The sequence below is a fragment of the Micropterus dolomieu genome, linkage group LG23 (assembly GCF_021292245.1).
Source record: "Micropterus dolomieu isolate WLL.071019.BEF.003 ecotype Adirondacks linkage group LG23, ASM2129224v1, whole genome shotgun sequence".
Classification (NCBI taxonomy): domain Eukaryota; kingdom Metazoa; phylum Chordata; class Actinopteri; order Centrarchiformes; family Centrarchidae; genus Micropterus; species Micropterus dolomieu.
In genome coordinates this window covers 22,933,103-22,954,179 of record NC_060172.1, presented here as the reverse complement: position 1 = coordinate 22,954,179, position 21,077 = coordinate 22,933,103, and the positions used below count along the sequence as shown (strand labels likewise).

The following is a 21,077-nucleotide window of genomic DNA, read 5'->3' as shown; positions in this document are numbered from 1 at the left end:
ATAAATAAAAGGCAAACTCCTGTAAGAGGTTTGGTGAAAATATCTAGTTACACTGCACTACAGGGACATTGGTAAAACTTTACACAACATTGTAAAAATAATGCTAAGGTTCTTATCCATGGGAACACAGATCATCTTGCCATGTTGGGATTTATTATCCTTCTTTTCAGTGCTCATACAAAGCAAAACCTCTGCAAAGCAAGAGCCATTTTGTTGCTCACTGTTTAACATGATTAGGTTTTTACAGCCCCTGAAACGTAATATGAACAGACAAAGCAACCATAACATTTCACAAATATGCTCCATAATCAGAATTATTTATTCTTATGCATATTGAAGAATGGCGTTGACAAAAATTACCATTGGTCATACAGAAAATATTAAATGTAATAAAATTTATAGAATTCGGTAATTTGTTTGGTTTTAAGGCTTGAGTTTCATACAGTGGTCGACAGTTTGTGGATGAGTTGTTGTCATGACGGATACTTCTGTGAGCTGTGAAGCATCCAGGAAAGGCAACAACTCATCTGCAACACATGCATGTCACCTGCATGTCAGCTATGTAGCCTGATACCTGATCTGCCCTCTTTAGTTTTTAAACAGTTAGTGATCTTTCATTGTGAAATACAGTCAGACAGTTGCAAATAAAAAATGAATAAACATATCAAATGTATGGATTTACAAAACATTTAAACTAAATTATAATAATATTTTTTATTGAAAAGCCTAAACATGGTGGAATCTGTTTTGCTTCCAAAAAGCAAATTTTTAGCTTGATATACATGTGCTTATAAATGCACATACTTACATATATGTGTAAGCATTACAAAATATAATGGATTATTGACCCTCCATTCTTATAGTAACCCCTCATTTACTGAAGTGAACATGGACGACCAGCCAGAGCATCCAGAGCATTACATCATTTCAGTGCAATAACTCCAAACTGAGGGCCTCTGCTGGTGAAAACACATAATGAAATGCTGAGTAACATGTGGGTGACGCAGTACATATAGCAATCTCTGCTGCACAACATGGCCTCATCATCTCAGGCCTGTAGCCTCTACTATATGCACAGTGGTAGGCTTGAAACACAGTACCATTGTGATCTGGGCAAATTTTCAACTTTTATGAGTAGAATATCTGCCAGAAAATACAAATAAATCATAACAGTAATATGTAAAAGGTGCCTTCAATCATCTCTCCTTCATGGATGACATTTGCATATGCAAAGAAAAGCCCAGTGGAAGGAATATAAGCGAGAGCGGACATTCAGCCCAGCTTTAAATAAGCGGACAAGATCAGCTTATGCTGGTAGTCTGGAAGCAGCAATCAATATGCTTGAGTTAAGATAATATTCACACTAATTTCATTTGAGTATTAGTGACACTATAGAAATAACAAAGAAATTGTGCATTCTTGCAACCATAAATACGGCGGGGATGATCTTAACAGGGAAAAGATCAAGTTGTGACCCACTGATACAGCCTGATGTTTTAAGGAAATAAATTTTAGTCTGACTAAGTTATAAAAGTAGATGAAATGGAAGAAGAAGAAGAAGAAGAAGAACAAGAACAAGAAGAATAAACTGAGGTGGACCTACAACTTAAACTCTGGTTTGAACATGTTAGTTATGTACATTACATTTATAGAAATATGTTAGACAGATATTCTATATCTGTTGTAGAGAAGCAGCATCAGTGGGTACCGTATTTTAGAAGTTTAGCGGATGTTCCTGATCATTTAGAAGCTTCCCTCATCCCTGATGTTTTGACTGAAGAAAAGCCAAACATGACAGGGAATGTATGAGACAAGCAGAGATTTTTGTATATGGAAAGAGAAAGTTGGACAATGTAACTCATGGTACATTAACAAATAAAATGAAACTAAATAGCTTAATTATAAAACATGTATATCAATTATCTTTATCTGTTATGGTTACATTACAAAGTGAGCTTTTGAGCATGAGTTGTCCTTGTAGGCTAAGTGTAAACTGAAGTATATTTTTTGTTGACCTGATGAACATCCATCTCTGCTCTACACAACGCTGTTGTGCTGATACGAGTGCTGTAAATCTTCTCACGTGACACATTGTTCACCAAAGAAGTTTTGAGGCGCGGACCCTGATCTCTGGGGATCAGCTACACCATGAAATGCATGTGTCCTTCGGCACCCGTAACCATGACATCCATCCAGATACGCATGGCTTCAGGCGTTGGAGCCACCATGTAGTACACCCGATCATGGGTCTTCACACTGAAGGTCAGCGAGGGGTTGGGGCTCTTGGGTGCAGAAGTGAATGTAATTTTGAGGGAAAAAAGTGAAATAACAGAGAATAGAAGGGAGAGGAGTGAGGCGATGCATGTGTGAGAGGGAGAAAGACAAATGGATGGAGAAGATCAGAGGATAAACAGATATCAACAATATACAAAGAAATGGGGCATGTGTAGACGTGCACACACATCCACATAAAGTGACTTACTTTGTGTGCATTCTTTAGATGGTCATAGTACACCTCCTCTATGGCTTGGAAGTAAATGACTCCTTTCATCTTGGTCTCATGCTTGTCTGCAGTGGAGAATATAAACAGAAATGTTTATGGACCGCCAACACTGTGATCAAAGCTCGTTCTCAGCATCCAAAGTCTCCTGGCATAGCTTAAAAGTGACATCACTGTTGCAGTAACTTTGTCTCACATTTTCAACAGAGAACTGAGTGGAGGAGTTACTCACCTGCGTAGTAGGTGAGTGTCCTGCGATTCTGGTCGAAGACAAACCAGCGTTTCTTCCAGGTCTTGATCTTGCCGCCCATCTTGACCAGGAAACCTCGACAGGTTTTATCAGTGATGGCCAGATGGAAGCAGGCATCTGGGTTGTGTCCAGCTGCCTCAATATGGCCATGAAGATCAAAGTCATCTTTCCTTACTGGGAGGTAGCGAGTCAACAGCCGGGACTTTGGAAAAAGTGTTAAAAAATGTAAACATTGTACACTACTTTGTTCAAGAAGTATTTATAATGAATGAATGAAGCCAATTGTGAAAAAAACTTCCAATTTCAACTTCTTCACATCAGTTATTCTGAATACCTGTGATCTTTGTTTCTCCCTGAGCTTCACCTCTCTCTCTACAAGTTTCTGTCTCCTGCTTGTTTCCTCCTGCAGTCGTTTCTCCAATTCCTCCCTTCTTCTTCGCTCCTCCTCCAGAGCCTGCCTGCGCATCTGCATCTCACGCTCCTGCACACGCCACATAGAGTAAATTACATCCATCATCAAACACACACACACACACACGTCCAGATACACAATATGTCAGGCTTGTTTAGGTTTGGCACATTACCCGATGCTCAAGGAGCCTCTGCTTCTCTGCCTGGGCCTCTCTGAGTAAACGCTCCATCTCCTCGATCTTTGCCATATTGGACATACTGGCACTGATGGAAAATGGAAAACTAAGTTGTCAAACACAGGATTTCTCTGATATGAGGGGGCATTCCTTTAACAAACACTAATATCCACTAACACTAAAAAACACTAATTACTGTCAAATAAAAATAAAAATAAAATACAGAGCATCACAGCCATTTTTAAAGGCATTTTCTTATTCTACTTGATCTTCTCTCTCCTGAAGATCTTTTGCAGCCTTTATGCTCCAATTTCTTTTCTAAAAATATAACTCTTCTTCTTCTGATGCACACATATTTGCTGGGCCTAAACTTTTCAAAGCAACGTTTCATCTGTACATTATTGCGGTTTCTCTCTAACCTGGAGATGTTGTCTGGGGAGCAGGCGGAGAAGCTGGTCTCCAGGCTGTCAGAGCTGTCCACACTGACGGTATCCGAGGCCTGGCTGTTGTCCGGGTAGGTGAAGGAGTCCAAGAACACGTTGGGCTCAGACACCATCCTGCTGCAAAAATCACTTCTTCTCTGCCTGTCTTCATTCATTTGTGCATGGCTGTTGCTTGCTGACAGAAGTAAAAAATTACAGCGACAAAGATATCAAAGTTAAAAACTCAGCATGCATGATGTAATGTTAAAGTGCCAACAGGCTTGAGTCAACAGTATGGGACAGTGTAAATAAGGCATGATAGTACCCTCCAAACAGAAATAAACACCATCTGCTTTATTACGCTGAACAGTTTGTAGTTCTGTCCAGCTTAAGGTCTTCAGACACACTGTCAATCTTCAAGAAATAAACTTACATACATATACATAAAAAAAACTGCATCGCTTAAGCACTGTAAAAATGTTCTACATTGAACACTTAGCATTGCGTAAAATCAGGTATGCAGAATCAGGAAAATGTACTTAATGTATTAAAAGGAAAAATACTCTATGCAGAAAATGGCCCCTCTATTAAACTAATATATTATATCATTGAAAAAGTATTACTCATGCATTAAATCAGGATTTTACTGTTGTGAGGTTTAGCTCATTTCTAACTATTTTATATAAGGCTGCAGCTAATAATTTTCAATATGGATTGATCTTATGATTACTTTAATGAAATGGTTTGTAATAATTAATTGTTGTTGTTATAAATTATAAATTTATAAGTTCTCAGATCCCAAACTGTGAAAATACGATCATTTACGATAATAAATAATGTTGTTTTCTTTATTTATAGAGCATTTTTCAAAAACCAGTTACAAAGTCCTTTCACAAGTGTAAAAACAATAAAACACATAAAAACAATTACATGCTAAAAACAAGAAAACACTTTTAGAATACACATTTAAAATAAATATAAAATATATTTAAAAAATAAAAATAGAATCAAATAAAATCGGGAAAGGCTCTCCTATAAAAGTATGTTTTAAGAAGGGACTTAAAAGAGTTCACTGACTCAGCCGACCTGATTTCCTCGGGCAGGCTGTTCCAGAGCCTCGGGGCCCTGACAGCAAACGCTCTGTCCCCTTTAGTTTTCAGTCGAGACTCTGGAACAGACAACAGACCTCTGCCTGAGGATCTCAAGGTACGTGCTGGTGTGTATGGGACTAAAAGGTCAGAAATATAATAAGGTAAGAGGCCATGAAGAGCTTTAAAAGTGATCAATAAAATTTTAAAGTCAATTCTAAAACATACTGGGAGCCAGTGTAACGAAGCTAAAACAGGGGTAATGTGGTCATATTTCTTTGTTCTGGTTAAAAGCCTGGCAGCTGAGTTCTGGACAGTCTGGAGTCGATCAGTAGATTTTTGGGTTAAACAAGTGAAAAGGCTGTTGCAGTAATCCAGGCGTGATGAGATGAAGGCGCGTAAAATGGTCTCGGTGTCCTTAAAAGTTAACATAGATCGAATTTTTGCTATATTTCTAAGCTGGTAAAAACATGATTGCACTAGCTTTGTGGTGTGCTGCTCAAAATTTAAATTACTATCAAACCAGACACCAGATTCTTTGCAACAGGCTTAACATGATTCACTAGGGAACCAGCAGATGGCAGTATTTGTTTTGCCATCTGCTGGGACCCAATGACCAGGATCTCAGTTTTGTCTGAGTTCAGCTGGAGGAAATTATTTGACATCCAATTTTTGACTTCACAGAGGCAGTCGGTAAGTGAACTCCGCATGCCAGGGTCTGTGGATCTGACCAGCAAATACATCTGCGTGTCATCAGCGTAAATATGAAAAGATATACCACGTTTATGGATAATATGTCCAAGGGGAAGCAGATACAAGGAAAACAAAATGGGTCCTAAGACCGACCCCTGAGGCACACCATATTTAACTGGACAGAACGAAGAGACATAGTTGTTCACAGACACGCAAAACTATCTATTTGTCAGGTAGGATGAAAACCATTCTAGGGCAGTACCAGAGATCCCCACCCAGTGCCTCAGTCTGTCTAACATGATGCTGTGATCAATGGTGTCAAAAGCAGCGCTAAGGTTCAGGAGTACCAGGACTGAGCACATGCCTTCATCAGCAGACATTAAAAGGTCATTGGTGACTTTAAGCAGGGCACTCTCAATGCTGTAGTACTTCCTGAAACCAGATTGAAACTTTTCAAATATTTTGTTATTTTCCAGTACAGTGAGCAGCTGTTTGGACGCAATTCTTTTTAAAATCTTTGCTATAAAAGGTAGTTTTGAAATGGGTCTAAAATTTTGATGGAGGGAGGGATCTAAACCAGGTTTTTTTAAAAGTGGGTTCACACAGGCAGTTTTAAAACAATCAGGGACACAGCCAGTAGATAGGGAGCTGTTAAAAACAGAGATCAAATGGGGCCCAACAGAATCAATTACTTTCAGTAAAAACTTTGTAGGTATTACATCAAGTGGGCTGGAAGACACTCTCATTTGTGATACTGTTTTTAAAAGCTCAGACAAGTCAATTGGATAAAACTGGTTAAAACTGTCTTGCTGCCGGTGAGGGACCTCGGGGTAAGAGGAAGAGGGGGTAATAGAGGTTCAGATTGACACCACCTTATCATTAAAATAAGATAAAAACAATTCACAATCATCATTACTTCCAGCTGAAGCACAAGGAGGGGTTGGGTTTACCAGCTGATCCACAGTCTTAAACAAAAAACCTAGGATTATGTTTATGTGTAGTAATGAGTTCAGAAAAAAAAGAGTGTTCTCGCATCCTTAACCATGTTATTGTAGTTAGATAATTCATCCTTCAGAATGAGGTAATGGACATGGAGTTTTTTTTCCATCTGCGCTCTGCTTTCCTGCATTCCCTTTTTTGGCTGCAAATGCTGTTGTTTGTCCAGGGTTGCTTACGAGCTGTAGGTTTAGGTCTAACCTTTAGAGGAGCAATAGTATTTAGGGATGACAAGCAAATATGATTGAAGTGATCAGTCAAGTCGTTGGTGTTGGCTTTGGCTCTGATACAATGTGCAAAACTTTGAAACGCTTTGTTCATTAAGGATGCAAGAACAGGAAGTGCTTGGTGAGGCAGATTGAGTAACTAGTGTTTCACAGTTAAAAACTATACATTTGTGGTCAGATATGGTCAAGTCCACTAATTCTGCAGAGAAAATGCTGACACCCAGATTAAAAACCTAGTCCAGTGTATGACCATGGTTATGTGTTTGCCCATAGACATGTTGTTTAAAGTTTAAAGAAGTGGTTATATTTAAAAAGTCAGTTGCATAAACATTTGTGAGGTCATCAACATGAATATTAAAATCACCACAAAGAACAATTTTGTCATAATTTAAAACCAGAATAGATAAAAATTCTGGAAGTTCTGCTAAAAATCCTCCAGGTGGTTTTGGGGGGCGATAAGCTATGACAAATATGATAAGCTGTAGGCCACCAACTTTAAAAGAGAGAGCTTCAAAGGAGGCAAATTCATTACAGCGTACTTGATGACATTTCAAATTTTTCCTGTGCACACTCACTAGCCCACCACCACGACCACTGACCCTGGGTTGACTAAAACAAACATATTGAGGCCGGACACAGTTCAGCTAGCTGGGTATGGTCATTAGTTCGTAACCAGGATTCAGTTAAAAACATAAAATCTAGATTTGCAGACAAGATAAAATCATTTAAGATAAAAGTCTTGCTTGAAAGTGATCTCACATTGAAGAGAGCCATTTTAAATGTGTTTGTTCTGGGTGCTGGAGTTGGTGCAGTTGTCCTAATCCTTAAGAGATTACTATTATTTCTGTGTGGGATGTGCACATTTCGGTTTACTGGTCTATATGTGATGACGACAGGAATAGAAGTATTTGGAACAACGCTGGTAGGAGACAGCTTTACATGCCAGCAGGTGGTTGTTTGTGGCAGTGAGGCAGAGATCTGTTCAGTGACCGGTGGTGTGTCCAGATGTGCTGCATGAATGATTAGTCATTCACGTAAGTCCTGAGGGGAGGACCGCACCACATGCTGTATGTGACCTGTATTGTAATTATATAATTGTATAATTATATAATTATTAAATAATATCAGTCTATTGGCTTATTAATTAATTGGACTAATCATTTCAGCTGTGCTTATACACATATATATACTGAATATATAACAAAGCATCATACTTTATAATCTCTTTAAATATTTTGTATGCAAAAAAATCTTCATTTGTGAAGTACAGGTAACTAAAGCTGTCACAAAATTGTGGTGAAGTAGTGGAGTGTAGTGGAAGGTGGCATGAAAAGTACCTTAAATTTGTACTTAAGAACAGTAGTTGAGTAAATGTACTTAGTTACATTCCACCACAGCTATCATAAAAATTGTTCCAATCGAATGCTACAGTATTTAATATCATTCTTTGTTGTCAAAGTATCTTCAAACACATTTTTCAGAACCACTTAATGCCACTTCTAATGAAGATACTTCAAGCTGTGCAAATAACAAAAACAAAGTAATTTGCCTCAAAATCACAAATTCCTATCAAGTAGACTACTTCTGTTAAGCCAAACATTTACTCTTTGATATCAGATTTGGACTAAATGTGGCTCCTTGTGTGCATCACTTCAGCATTTCCTGTCCTGATACATGAGTAATGCCTCAGGTTTAAAGCTGATCTCACAGTATAGATTTGATGCATACAAGATGCGACAGTCTGGCACTCTGACTCACTCTTGGGCAGGCGGCGGGTGCTCAGGTCCCGAGGGGAGAAGCTGAAGCTTTGTGGGATGACGCTGCCACAGCTGGAGCTTTGGGACAGAGGCAGGTGGGACTGAGGAGAAAAACGGCAGCACATATGTTCTTCAGGACCAGGCTCTACAATCTTCACGCAACCTCAAAACGTCTCACATTCGCAGAGTACTTCATGAGCTGGAGGGTGTTGCAAGCCAGGCTGAAACTTAAAATTCCTGCTTGGGTGGATCATTCTCTTGGGACAAAAAGTTCTAGATACAAATAATGAGGGCAATGAAATCCCCTCTTCTGCAGTCCAGAATCAGAATGAGCTCCATTATTTGAAACACTGTTTTCGAAACTTTGCTAATTTGGAAAAGTTTTATTCGAATATCCTTAAAAACAGCTTTCAAAATCTGGGTTATTCTTGCTGCTAAGCTTCTACTGGTATTACAGTATGATTTAAATAAGAGTGAATACTAAATCCTACTAGTTTTTTAAAGATCAGTGGACTTTTTTCAGATTTGAAACACCCAGTTTGATCCTACTGTATTCAACCGTTAATATGCTAAGATCTAAAAAGTAATGACCTTGGGAGGAAGCATGCGTCCCAGGGATCTGCCATAAGAGGTGAGGACCTGCAGGCTCCTCTTATGAGGTAGGCTGTCACTGGGGTGGGAAGAGTTTTCCTTACTGCTTCTTCTCCTTTCTTTGAGAGAGTGCAAGTGCTGCAGTGATCACAGAAATCAGAGGAAGCAAAAGGACAAAAAAAGGATAAAAATATCATGACTTCTAATCAGAGACACTAAAACGTTGGTCACTCACTGTATAAGATACTTTAAAAGCCAGAGGAGCACTCTGCTGGTGGAAATGTAAAGTATTATTCTAACTCTAACTGACGCTCACCTCTGTGATGGCTGCAGGGTTGTTTGTGAAGGTCTGCCCCGCAGACAACTCTGCATACTTTCCTTCCAAAGATGCCAGTTTCTCTCGCTCCTGCAGACATCAGCAAAGGATCTTCAAGTAAATAAAATCAAGTGTTTACAATATCAGCATGCAAAGAATTCCCTTACCTTCTGAAGCATGACGAGCAAAGTGTTTTTCTCCCTCTGGAAACTCTCTCTTTCTTGCTGAGCCTGTAATGTAATCTGTGAGGACTGTTTCTTCAGTGTCATGAGTCGTTCCTGTGACAAAATAAAACACAGCACAATATCACTACACAATATCCTGAAACCCTATACGAAACAAGGTAATGATGTGTGTTTTATTATAAAGCAGCGGTGCAAATTCTCATTTCCGGACGGAAAAGTTAAATTTTTGTCTGACTTGTGTTTTACAACTACATCTTCTGTATACATTAATCTCATCCTCATCCTGTTTCTGCCCCCTGTCTGTGGATTTGCCCTTGATTGAAAAATCTATTCATTGTCTTTATTACTATGCAAATAGTATTTCATGCTTACCATTGCTGGTATTGTTGTGTCTTGTAATTAGTTCATGCTTTGTGCTGCAAATCGCACAATATTTTCATGCACAACCTGTAGTAAGATTAATGACAACAAACCACAATGTAGTAAGCCAGAAAAAAAGAGAATTTTAAATAATCACCACAACAAGATCTGGTGAGTGGATGCTTTATATCATATGATTGGCCAGATGAAACACTAAATTAATGCAATTTAACTGCAGGTTTAAACTGTGCACTTTTTAAAATCTATTGACAGGAAGTCCACCACTTGAATAAGAATAGGAATATTTCTGTGCGCCTTTTACTGAAACAATCGAGCAAGAAAAAGAGCCTGAACGTCTGAGACCATCAAGATACATTTTGTTGGAATGAACTTCCAAAAAATCCACAGTAATACTAAACATCCACTCTAACTAAACCATAAAACAGCAGATATTTCAGATCTTGTCAAATTTTGGTTACTTAATTCACACTTTTGATGTGCGTTCTGTTATCATGCTCCAAAAATACCCACAATAGTAATTATACTGTAGATATTTCTGGCTAGAAATTCAACATTTTCAAGTGATGCAGTGCCAGCACTAACTGCAGTGTTAAACACGCACTACATGCTGCACACTCACAAAACCTCACTCGCTGTACCTTTCTTGTGACAGTAAGACGCTGACACTCTGCGATCTCCCGTAGCAGCTCCTGGCTCTGATTCTCTGTTTCCTCATCCTGATTAATTTCTCTCTCCAGCTTCTGAAACTCCAAATCCTCCAAACTTTTTGTCTGCTCCTCAGTTTCCTGAGAAACACCACAGACAATACAATTTCCCAATTATAGTTATAATGCTTTGGTGTTTTTAGCACTTTAACTGACCATCTGCTTTAGAGCTATATAAAATAGATGCTATGTTTGGCACAGTGTTAAATTTCATCACTTTCCAAGTGATGTCAGGTTTCAGGTGATTTTAGCTTTCCGCCAAATTGGAGTCAGATTCACTAAGAATTTTTTTTAACTATTAACTATTTGGGTCCCTTCCCAAATGCAGGATACCAAGGAAGGTGTGAGCCAGACAGTAAAGGAGGGGATCCAGGATTACAGAGAACAAGGTCAAGAAGGATAATAAAGGTGCAAAAAGAAACTTATTGGAAAGAAAAGTAAAAAACAAACAGTAGGTGAAATATGAGAATTGAGGTATTTGGTTTTCCTGAGTCTTGGCTCTCACTGTGAACTGCCATGTATTGTGCAGTAGAGTTGGTTCAGGTGTTCTGTCAAAAGGAATACTAGAAGAATACTGTTGCAGAGAAAGTCAGTTAACAGGTCCAGGTGCAGAACCACAATATATTTTTATTACTTTGTTTAGAGATGCCTTTATGTTTTAGGTCATTTGGATAATCTTTTAGAAGGCCTTTTAAGTGCTTTGCAGATCCCATTTGTGATGAACCCTCGTGGTCTGACATGGTAAGCATTTTCTCTTGGAAACATAATTTGTTTTCTTGGTTTTAAGACGAAGCTGTGGTTGAACTGAGCTTGAGCCGTGGCTTTAGTGTCTAAGGACGCGTGTCCACACACTAAGGCCCCATCCACACTACTGCGTTTTCAAATTAAAACGGAGACCTTTTGCTACGTCTGCGTCATCGCTTCTAAAGTCCTCCGTTTTGGCCCATCTTCACTAAAACGCCTTCCAGAGTTTTGAAACTCAAAACGAGGTCGGCAGCATTTCTAAACTTTTCCGTTTTAGGTCTTCGTTTTCGCTGTTGTAGTCTGGACGGGAGGTGCAAACGTAGCAAAAGGTCTCCGTTTTAATTCGAAAACGCAGTAGTGTGGATGGGGCCTAAGTCTTGATGCCAGCATCCCCCTTATACAACTCAGGCTACTCTGTGCTGAATTCCTTAACGACAGACAAACTAGTGAAGGTGTGAGGCTGTCTAAGATTTCTATCCTGGCTTGACCACTTTACATATTTTTACCTGCGTCTTTTCAGTGTGGCTCTTCTTCTCTGTACTATGTATCTTCTCCTTAAGTTGGTCCAGAAGCTCCTTTTCCCTCTGCAGCTGGGCCACCTCCGACTCCTGTTCCCCCTCCAGCAGAGCACACTCCACCTCCATCTGCGGTAAACAGCAGTATAGAGTGAAAAACCTGCTGCAGAAATGTACTGCCAATGAAACAATCTTAATTAGGCAGATACTCAGACAGAATAAGACAAAAAAATAAATAAATAAAAGAAAGTTCAGTGCATTATCAAAATGCATGATTTCTGATTGATGACTGATGACCGCATTGATCCGTAACACCACTGAGCATTAAACATCTCACTTAATCAGCTTTACTGTGATGAGCTTGAGTGATAAAGTGCTGCACACTGCTCTTAAGCTATCAAGAAGCCTTCAGGTTATTTGATACTAGATAAGAATAGACACTATCAAGCTGTTCAAGTGTCAGTTGTGTTTATATACACCGTACTGTCTACCTCTCGGACAGACTCCTCCATCTGGTTGTCCAGGTCTTTGATCTTCTGCTCCAGCTCTTCTATGTTGTTCAGCACTTGAATCCTCTCTTCCTCTATATGTGTTACTTCCTGTTTCAGCTGCACGCTCTCCAAAGCCTGTAGTGACAACAGGAATGCATTTAAATGCTTGGCTCCATAGGAGACTTCAAATTTTGTGAATACACACATTCAACTAAATACTCATACATACTGTACATTTAAGTAATGCTGCACATTAAACTCCCCATCATAAAGTTTACTGGTAGTAGTTTCTGTTGGTGCTTGTAAAGTCAATGTTTCAGAAACAATTTTTTACCCATGCATCCAGTATTTTGTTAAACTAATTTTCCAGCCAGCAGGAATCAGTTTTTCTGAATGAAATGACAGCAGCTGCTGTTTTAACTCATCCACAGCTGGATCACTGTCAACAGGATTCTTTTCCACTTGGTGTAATGGAAATCTCTATCAGTGCACGCCACTGCCAGTTATGCCAAAGTTTCCACATCTTTCAACGTCTACCAACATCCTACAAACATTCATTCATACTCATACATGGGCGCATTGAAAACATCCTGTATTATCAGGTATTCTTCCTTTTAGGAGGCAGGAGGATTGTTTTTGTGGTCGGAGCCTCATGTGGCCAGCAGCTCTAGGATTTATAGTTTCCCATGCGGGCTGTGAGCGCTCTTTCTTCCTGCACACACTGCTCTGAGGAATGCAGGAGATGGAAGAGAGGGTATATGGAGTCTGTAAACTCTGTCAAAGTGACACATAATTGTGTCACATAATTAGTGACGCATAAATGAAGGCCTCAACTTGGAAAGCTAAATTATACAAACTTAAAAGGTGTTTTTTGAAATTTTTAAAAAGATTGGTTGATTACCTGTGTTGATGGGATAACTACATTTTCATTTTCACAAGGTCCTCCATCCATTTAGCCTCAGTGTAGAGTTCAAAACATCTGGAAAAACGCATGCCTTTGCCATACATATACACTAGCATTCTTCCACTCACACACACCCGCACACTGTTGTGCATGCGCATGACACACAAACACACACATGCACGTGCTAATTCTCTGTGGAATAAAGTCATTTCCTGCCCCCCCACCCCCCTTGAAGATCTTGAATGGATGAGTGCTGAAACAAAACTAGGACTTCTTCATTAAAACCAGACACACCACTAGGCTGTTACTGCTCTGGAGAGGAAATAAGCTGCACACAGTAAGTAACTCAGCGGCACTAGGACTGAGACAGGAAGGGGCCAGCCTTGGAACTAAAATCACAGTATTTGACACAGCTGATGTATTTATATTTTCGTAAATAAACATGTTAAATTCTCAGTATGTGTGAGCAGGTTTCCCACTGCGACACATAAAAAAAAAAGTGAATGAGAAAAAAGATGAGATTAAATTGTAGTGTCATCAAAGCTGTTTATATGTCTAGACAACCCACATAAACAGGAAATGTAGAAACCGGCAATTGCACGCAAAAGATGACAATGATTTTGAGAAATCTACCTCAACCAAAAGAAGTTTATGTGTCGAATAATACTTTGGAAGCCATCATGACACGGATTTCACAAAATGTTTGCAATTTTCATCTAGATTAATCCAGTTTAAACCAAAATATAGCCCAATGCAAAATTTGTCATTGTGTGTATGATGATTATGTTTTTCGGACCACATTAACGCCTTCAACCCTGCTGGTTGTTTGTAGGAGGGGAGGCAGCACCAACACATAAATTGTAAAAAAAAAAAAAAAACACATTTTCCAGATAGTTCACACACTGACACATTGAGTATCTCTAGAAACTTTGTAATCTGCACTAGATTTTAGTTCTTTGAAAATGTGGAAAAGGAAATGCAAAGTATTTACCCTGATGTTAAAGTAGGTAAACAAACAAAGATCAACAAGCTATCAGCAATCTGACAAACTACATTCCTCAGGAGGGGTGTGTCCCATTAGCCTTAACGATTACTCACTTCACAGAGAGAAACTGAGAGAATGTGTAAAAATGATGGGAGGAAAGCAAGTAAGAGAGTCACAAGATGTGGACAGACTTGGGGCAGATGTTTTCTTGTTAATCAAAAAACATTCAGTCCAGGTGATACAGCCTGAACAGAAGCTTACAGCCAGGCACAAGGTTTAACAGGCCTTTTTCACTGCAGACATTTTGACTTGATACTAATAACATTATCAATATGTTCTATGTCCCAGAAAGCCATGAAAGTGTGACAGTGAAACAACATGCTTAATACAGGGACCCTGAACTGAAGCAGCTAATGTCATCAGTTTTATTACAACTGTGCTAAAACTGGCAATACTAAAACACAATAGCCTATTGTTAAATTGTTAAAGAGGGTTCTGCTCTTAAAATGTTTATATTAACAGTAATAATAACAAAAATGTTAAAAGTTATTGCTTGGAGTGACAAATCCACAGAGAATTATCAGCCAATGTGCTTCTCTCTGTAGCTTTTTACCCTCTTTGGCTCATTGTTTGGTTTCAGCAAATTTACAATTTTGGCTCTCTCTTGACTCTCTTCTACTCCCAACCTAATTTCCAGCTGTAGTTGTGCTATCAGGAAAAAGAAACTCTGATAAACCCACTGAACAGTACCTGCCCAGCACCAAAGTTCACACAGCAGACAAAGTTAGCCGCTACAGCTGGTGAACATAGTGGAGCATTTAGCAGCTAAATACTCTAACATTCATCAAGTCTGACATTCATCAAGTGGCCAGAGAAAAGACTCCCTACCTGCTGGGTAAGTAGGCTAACTATCTGCTAACATAATAAATCAGCACTCTGGGTTTCCTTTCCTTTTGTGGTGTTATTCTGCCCCCCAAAATTAATTAGCTCTAATAATTCTGTTACAAAATGTTGTTGGAAAGCACTTTGGAATTTTAGTATATATGAATAACATTTACTTGACTTGTCCATCGAATAATCCAAATTACCCATTAATTAGAAAATAAGGATCTGTCAATAGGCATGAATTTGACAAAACTTACTTTGGTTCTGTGGTGAGTGGAGGGTGAGGGGGCACTGCTGTTCAGGCTGATAGCAGGTGAGTGGGACCTGGCCTCTCTGTAGCCGCTCTGCTGACGCTGGCTGACCTGCTGCTCCTCAGCCAGCTGGAAGTCTCTGGCTTTTGCCCCAAAGCAGCTATCTTGAGCAGTGCTGCCGGGAGAGTCGGAGAACACTGACTCATCATCCGACACCTGCAGCTTCTCCAGTTCTTTATTGATCTTCTGCAGGTCAGAAACAGCTGAGCCCGTCGGCTCTCTCTCCACATGGCCAAACTCAGTGCACAGGTTTAAGATGGTCTCTAGACGTTGGCACTCCTATAGACAGGTGATCCATTGTTTTACAATGTTAGCGATATTTTAATGTTAACTGTCATGTTTTCAGACAAGATGTTAAGACGTTTGTATAAAAAGTGGATGAATCAGGTTCTAAAAGAAACTCACCAATCTCTGCACTTTCTGCTCCCTGAGCCGTTCATCTCTCTGGTGCTGGTGATAGTCTCTCAGCTCCTCTTTGCCATTCAAAGAGCTGATGCTGCCCACCCTCTGTCCTGGATTCAGCCCACCCTTCCCAAAGGACAACCTCCTCTCTCCGAAGTCCAGATCTAAACCCGTCCCGTCCATGTCTACACCCAGAGAGCTCAGAGATGCCAGGCTGGCCCTCCTGGGAGTGCTGGGCATGCTGGCTGGTACTGTCACATCTGGTGGCTGCTCCAGGGAGGAGAGACTGCGCCGCTGCCCTGCTGAACCCACTCCTCTGTGGGAACCCACTGAGTGGCGTGATGGAAGCGACAGAGCAGGGGGGTCTGCTGTGTTGTGAAGTCGTGGCAGAGAACGGCTGTGCATGCCCAGGCTGGTGAGGGAGCCAGTGGAGTATTTCCTCTGCCGGGAGTCTGCTCCAGCTCTGCCCTGAGAGTAAAGTCTGCGGCCCATGCGAGGGCTGGATGGCACACTGGCTGCTCCACTTTTGACCCTGGGAGAACGAGGTTGGGCCTGCCCATAGGACGAGAGCAGAGAGCTTCCATCTGCTGCGTTAGAGAGGAGCAGACTGTCTTGTGACTGGTGGCGAGAGTGGGAATGGCGAAGCAAGACGTTAGGGCTCAGTTGGCGTTCACCTTGGCGAGGTGATGGAGGCACACTGCTGCTGGTCATGTAGGAGAAAGTTCTTGAGGCAGACGGAGGCCGTTCAGTATTGCTGAGGATTGACAGTGGCCTGGCGGACTGGGATCCACCAGGCACGCTGAGGTACTTGCGGTTGCACTCAGCTGCCCTCAAGCTGGCCTCCAGAGCACTCTTCCTGCGCTGCAGTGTCTCCATCAGATCCTGTAGCTCTGCCTTTGAGCGAGAGCCCCTCAGCAACGTCCCACCCACTGAGCCACTGCTGCTGTGCTCAATCTTCACACAGTCTGTAGAAAAGAGAGAGTTGGCAGAGCATGAAATCATGTCTCGTTTTGGACTATGTAATAGAGTCAGGTTTAATGTAACCACTTTAATAAGCACCAGCTCAGCTAAGAGAAGTGCTATCATACTTGTGCTGAGTAAGGGGAGGGGGAGCAGTGAAGAATGTACACTCACACAGTTCTGAGCCCAATACAAACATTGGCTCAATCAGTGGTTGAGCTTCTTCTAAAAATGGAAGAATGCTGGTGGACCAAGACAGGCCAGAATGCATCATAGTCTCGACTGCAAGAGAAATCTTGAGGATACCCTCCACTTCAGCCCAAAGGCAGTGTGTGTGAGGACTGTGCCCTGAGTCATGGGTGGCTGGACGCTGAATAAACGTATCATTAAAGAAGAGTTTGCGTGATATCAAAGAATGTCCACCTCATGTACTCCTTTGTCATCATGCAACATTATTATTTAATAATTGTTCATTGCAAATGTGTGACAATGATTTAAACTTGTCAGAGATCATGAAGGAATAGCTCTAGCGTGACTGTGCTCTTCAGTTTGAGCTCAAATTCTCACCATTTGGTGTTTTTTTCAGCTGATCATTATTGAAAATACAGGCCAGAAGCCGGTTCCAAGAGGCAAGTTTGACTAAACCCAGAAGCCTGTAAAGTCTTGAACATGGACCGATGCAAAAAGAGCTGTTCCAGGTTCCAGGTTAAGATTACCAGATAGCTCAATAAACCTACTTCATGGAACTAATCCAGACTTACATGATGTTAGCTATCTTAAATTATCTTGTTTATTCAGCTGACTCTGTTTTTTGGATGAAAGTGTAGGATAGATTTAATTAAAACCTAAAGGGATGTGCAATCAGTCTAGTGTAGGTTACTGTGAAATTTGTTGTTGAATGACCATCAATAGAGTAAGATTTACATGTGACAATAGATACTAGCAAGAGCAGCAATAAATACTAGTAAGAGCTAACAGTACGTATGGCATCAGTGGGGTAAATAAATAGGGAACGAAGTAAGAGTTAACGAAGGAGATGGAAGAAGAGCACCAGAAGTGCATGTTAGAGGTCAGGGGTTAGAGGTGTTTGAGCTTCTTGAAGTTAGAGAGGTACGCCCCTGCTCTGATGTTGTGTGGTAGCTCGTTCCACCATTGTGGTGTTACAGATGAGAACAGCAGGGACTGAGATTGCTTTGTGTGAAGGGATGGCAGAGCCAGACGGCGTTTGTTGGATGAGCGCAGTGGCCAAGAAAGACAATAAGATTGTACTGTGGAGTTTAGGTAGATGGGTGCAGATCCAGTGGTCACTCTGTATGTAAGCATTAGTGACTTGAATTTGATTTGGGAGGCCACGGGTAGCCAGTGGAGGTCGCTGACTAATGGAGTGACAAGAATCCTTTTGGGTTGATCAAAAACTAAATGGGCAGCTGCAGTATCATGGATTAATTTAAATATCACAAGAAAAACCAAAACTTATCTTGAATGGCGTCTTACCCGAGCTGTAGCCCATTGTGGCGACAGCACTCCTTTGAGGAAGCATGCTGGTCATCTCCTTTCTCTGACTCAGTCTGAGGATGCAGGGTTGAGCTGGGCCCTATGTGTTTTGTTACCTGAGAAGAAGAAAAGAGAGGGAGTCAATACGAAACTCACAAAAATGAAAAGACTACATTTCATAAAAAACTGATCATAATCTTACATATTGGAATACAAATAAATACTGCACGTAACAATCAGCTCAACATTTCTTCCTAACACCCTGCACTGGTATTTCTGCAACAGTATAGTAGCAGCTTTAAATCAAGTAACAAAAGATTTAAAAATCATCACAGGAAGTTGAATCCATCCCTTGTGGTCCCTCAACAGATCCCCTCAAAACTCTCCAACAATACCGCAATTCAAGTAGATATTTCAGATGTGCATATTTAAACGGAAAAAAATTTTCCTGAAGAGGAAAACAGACCCAGAGGAAACATTTTATGCCCGGCTCAGTTTTACCAATAAAAACCAAGTCTGAAATGCAGCACTGGCTCAATCATTTAACTCCAAACTCATGACCAGTCCTTCATATTCCCTCAGAGCCCCAGACTCAGGTCGAGTTCAGGCAGCGAAAACATAATGCTTTCTTTTCACTATTTCATCATTATAAATTAAATACTTTTTATATTTGTTGAAAATGTGTTGAGTAAATGAGTAATCAGGTCATCATAAATCTAAATATTAATAGATGAATGATGATGATGAAAACAGCACTAATCCAACCCCATTTTTTTTCACTGAAGATGTTGAGCAGCACAAAAAGAAAATCTTAGTCAAAAGAAAGTCTTAATCACATAATACTAAGAAATACATCGTCGGATCTCCACACATGAGGTCATAACTCAGAAATATCAGATTGAGTGAGGATATTATGGGTCCCAGTCATACAATGGAGTGATTTTAAAACTCAGACATTACTGTTTCCTCAATCCAGACAGCACACACACACACACACACACAGCAGAGAAAGACAGTGATGGCTGATCCAAGATTTTCTGCTCCTGCTGTCTGGAGAGAGGGCCTACAGGAAGTAGGGTATCCTTTTACACAGTCACACAATCAATCAGCATGAGTTCATTGTCCAGAGCTCCAGAAGGAAAAAATGGGGAAAAAGCCCCAGCCTCACATCAGGAGCAAGAGTTTTTACTGAATCGCCCAGACCAGACCAGCAAGGTAGCACAATTCCTAAACACTGAGATGATGTAAACAGTTTGAGGAATGTAACACTGATAATGTTTCATCTAATGTGTGGTGATACTGCGAAGATAAACACTTCCACATAACAAACAGCTCAAACTGCCTTCCAAGTCTTACTCACTATCAAGACAAACACAATGTTTATGTTTCAGAGGTTTGCAAAAGAAATTAGCTTTAAAATCAATAAATGTCTAAAAGTAAAAATACATGTTTTAATTTCCTAAAGCCCAATGTGACATCTTCAAATGTCTTGACCAACAATCAGAAACCTAATATTCAGTTTACAGTTATGTAGAAACAGAGATAAACAGCAAGTGCATGTGCTGTTTGTGCTTGAAAATGACACAAAACAATTAATCATCATTGCTGATTCATTTTCTGTTGATCGACTAATTGATTAATCATTTCAGCCCTAAACTCAATAGACTGCTTTCACCATATTCTCATCAGGCATTTACGATTCATTCACACACATACTGTACAAACACACACACACAGGGATGTTGTCAACAGTTTGGAGACTTACTGCTTACTGATAACCGCTGTTGGCTGTCATTTAAAAAAAAAAATGTCTTAAACCTTTTAGCCTCTTAACAAAACCAGACAGTTATGACTATGACAAAATCAAAACTTATCACTTGAGTTTAAGCTGTTGCTCATTTTTTGTGTAACTTCTTGACACAGTTACCGTTTTTCTGGCTTTTTTGTGTAATTTAATGCATAGGTAACAACTCTATATTTGGCAGCAGCTGTGCATGCAGTATAATGATAAACAATGTGTTTACTAAAACTTAACTTTGAAGTTAAGTCTGACATAGTGGTGTAAATTAGACAAAATGCAACGATGCCATTTCCCCGGAGCATCACTGTTTGTATCAACCAGGACATTTGGGAGTTTGACTGAATCTTTTGCGTTAAAGAAAAGTTACTGACCTTTTTTGTCTGTCCCATTCACATACTTGCGCCTGATTGTTTCTGTTACTGCTGAAGCTGAAGTCCTCTCTGTCTCTGTATGTAACAGCACAGTAAAAGTCTTCCCATGACAAAGGATCAGACGGGAGCCCCTCTCCCCTCCCACCTCAACTCTCTGCTCAGACTCTCCTCCCCAGGAGTAAGGGAGAGGGGGTGGAGGGTGGGGGGGGTTACTTTTCAGCAGCAGATGTGGTTGCTGCCCCTCTCTGGTGAGATATGGAACAGCTCTCATGTAGAAAAGCAAAAAGGCAAGAAGGAAGGAATAAAGGAAGTATTATCACACTATTACACTTAATTATATGCGTTTTAAAAGAAATAAGCATGTTTAATCCCTTCTGGCTCCAGAGATTGTTTTTCTCACTCTGCAGCTGATTCTGACCTCTGACCTCGCAAGGATCAATAAACTCCAGTATCATGTTATCATTATATTCCAGTATGGACACAGTGGGTTTGAGTGAGTCACTGCAAATCTGTACCT

The 21,077-nt window shown here is 40.3% G+C and overlaps 1 protein-coding gene across 1 annotated transcript; it reads right to left on the bottom strand.

Annotated features, from left to right (window-relative positions):
* Positions 1 to 296: 296 nt before the first annotated feature.
* phldb2a (pleckstrin homology-like domain, family B, member 2a) lies at positions 297 to 20,678 on the bottom strand. Its single transcript, XM_046040898.1, has 17 exons — positions 20,561 to 20,678; positions 18,389 to 18,504; positions 15,938 to 16,899; positions 15,479 to 15,811; positions 12,448 to 12,582; positions 11,948 to 12,085; positions 10,632 to 10,778; positions 9,595 to 9,705; positions 9,428 to 9,517; positions 9,112 to 9,249; positions 8,522 to 8,621; positions 3,757 to 3,955; positions 3,335 to 3,425; positions 3,085 to 3,231; positions 2,733 to 2,952; positions 2,483 to 2,568; positions 297 to 2,282 (listed from the first exon to the last, which is right to left on the bottom strand). The coding sequence occupies exons 2-17, from the start codon at positions 18,441 to 18,443 to the stop codon at positions 2,142 to 2,144; spliced, it is 3,093 nt and encodes a 1,030-aa protein (XP_045896854.1). The 5' UTR covers positions 18,444 to 18,504; positions 20,561 to 20,678; the 3' UTR covers positions 297 to 2,141.
* Between the last annotated feature and the right edge of the window lie 399 nt (positions 20,679 to 21,077).

What these genes read in the sequence shown, in the direction of transcription:
- phldb2a (XM_046040898.1), bottom strand. Translation starts at nt 18,443, where the DNA reads ATGACCAGCATGCTTCCTCAAAGGAGTGCTGTCGCCACAATGGGCTAC. An exon ending in CCACTCACCACAGAACCAAA is followed by an intron (nt 12,583 to 15,478) that starts GTAAGTTTTGTC and finishes TTGTCACTACAG; the next exon opens with GCTTTGGAGAGCGTGCAGCT. An exon ending in GGGAGAAACAAAGATCACAG is followed by an intron (nt 2,953 to 3,084) that starts GTATTCAGAATA and finishes CTTTTTCCAAAG; the next exon opens with TCCCGGCTGTTGACTCGCTA.